General features: G+C 34.6%; 1 protein-coding gene across 2 annotated transcripts in view; it reads right to left on the reverse strand.

Annotated features, from left to right (window-relative positions):
- LOC119592009 (long-chain-fatty-acid--CoA ligase ACSBG2-like) overlaps positions 1-1,516 on the reverse strand; it is an 11,665-nt gene that overhangs the window by 1,314 nt on the left and 8,835 nt on the right. For both annotated transcript variants that reach the window (XM_037940784.1, XM_037940785.1), the window contains exons 11-13: positions 1,054-1,182; positions 452-648; positions 56-253 (exon numbers count right to left, since the gene is read on the reverse strand). In XM_037940784.1, coding sequence (XP_037796712.1) covers positions 56-253; positions 452-648; positions 1,054-1,182 — 524 coding nt within the window. The remainder of the gene's footprint in view (positions 1-55; positions 254-451; positions 649-1,053; positions 1,183-1,516) is intronic.

Consider the following 1,516-nt stretch of genomic DNA (forward strand, 5'->3'; position numbering starts at 1 on the left):
TGCAATAAACATTAAAAATACCGTGTAACTCCTTTGTATCTACAAACAGCCTTACCTCTCAATCCCATCCTGTATAGCTTTGGCTAAAGGTCCACTGGGATTCTTGTTCACCTCAGCCACAGCCTCTGCCACAGTCTGGATGTCACAACCAAAGTCCTTAAACATTGCTTGGCAAGCTGATGTCAAGGTCTGTTGTGGCTCCCCAGTGTTATCATCTGTCTCAGCCTTCAATGTCAAGAGCATTGATAGATATCTGGAGGGGAAAAAAGTGATGAGAGGAGAAGAGGGAAACCCTATATAAACAAAGGTATGGATCACACATCACATTTTTCAGGAAGTTGCCAGAATGTAGGTAACAGTAGAGTTATAAACAATTAACTGTTTATTTTCCAAAGTAACTAAGCCTGTGTCTTATTCAATAAATAAAAAAACAAAACATTTTGTAACCTACTTTCTACGATCACCACATAGAAATGCAAAACTGACAAATGGCAGCTCCTTCTTGACTGCCTCTTCGATCAACACGGGTGGGATGTTCTCTCCACCTGCTGTAATGACCAACTCCTTGATCCGCCCAGTAATGTAGAGAAATCCATCTTTATCGAATCTTCCTATATCTCCTGAGTGCAGCCATCCCTCATCATCAATCTGTACAATTAAGTTTTTCTTGTAAAAATCATGTGCACAGAGATATGGAGATTGATACACAAGCTTGTGCACAAGGGAACCTCCATTAGATTGTCTATAAATAAGAAACATTCTATATACAATTTATATTATTTTCCTTTAGCCATTTTAAAGTATGCTTCTATTTGCTCATTACGCTATTTTGGGGGATCCTCATGTCTCGTTGAGTTTTATCTGATTACTATATTACACAGTATCAGCATATAATATGTGAACACAGATACAATATTTAAGACCTCCTAAATTAATATGAGCACTGATCTTTTTCACTGAAATCTTTTAAATGACATTTTAGAACCATTACTATCGTTATATGTAATTCTAAAGAATGTAGTTTATCAAATATATAAATAAACATTTCCTTACGGTCTCATTGGTCTTCTCCGGCATATGTAAATACCCCATAAAAATACTTCTTCCCTTCATGCATATCTCTCCTTCACCTGGCTTGCATCCATCAATTGGTACCAGTTTTGTATAACATTGCGGAAGAGCCTGTTGACAAGTTACAAGTCAAATAGTGATATTGTTTTTCAAATTATTTTCAAAATGTTAAATCTAATTCATACTTAACTTAATATCACAGGTCCATTATATACAGACATGTACAAATATTTGCTCCTGTGATGAAAATTTAAGACTAATAATATTTTTAAAAAGAGAATTTACTTCATAATAACTTTATAAAGAAACACTGAAAAAGCATATCCTGTTCACTTTGCCCTAATACAGTACTGAATACTTTCAGTATAAACCAACTATTTACACTTAATAATGTACTCTCTTCTACTTCCCATTTGCTGATTTGGAATATTCTAAAATACCCTTT

The sequence above is a fragment of the Penaeus monodon genome, chromosome 29 (assembly GCF_015228065.2).
Source record: "Penaeus monodon isolate SGIC_2016 chromosome 29, NSTDA_Pmon_1, whole genome shotgun sequence".
NCBI classification, from domain to species: Eukaryota; Metazoa; Arthropoda; class Malacostraca; order Decapoda; family Penaeidae; genus Penaeus; species Penaeus monodon.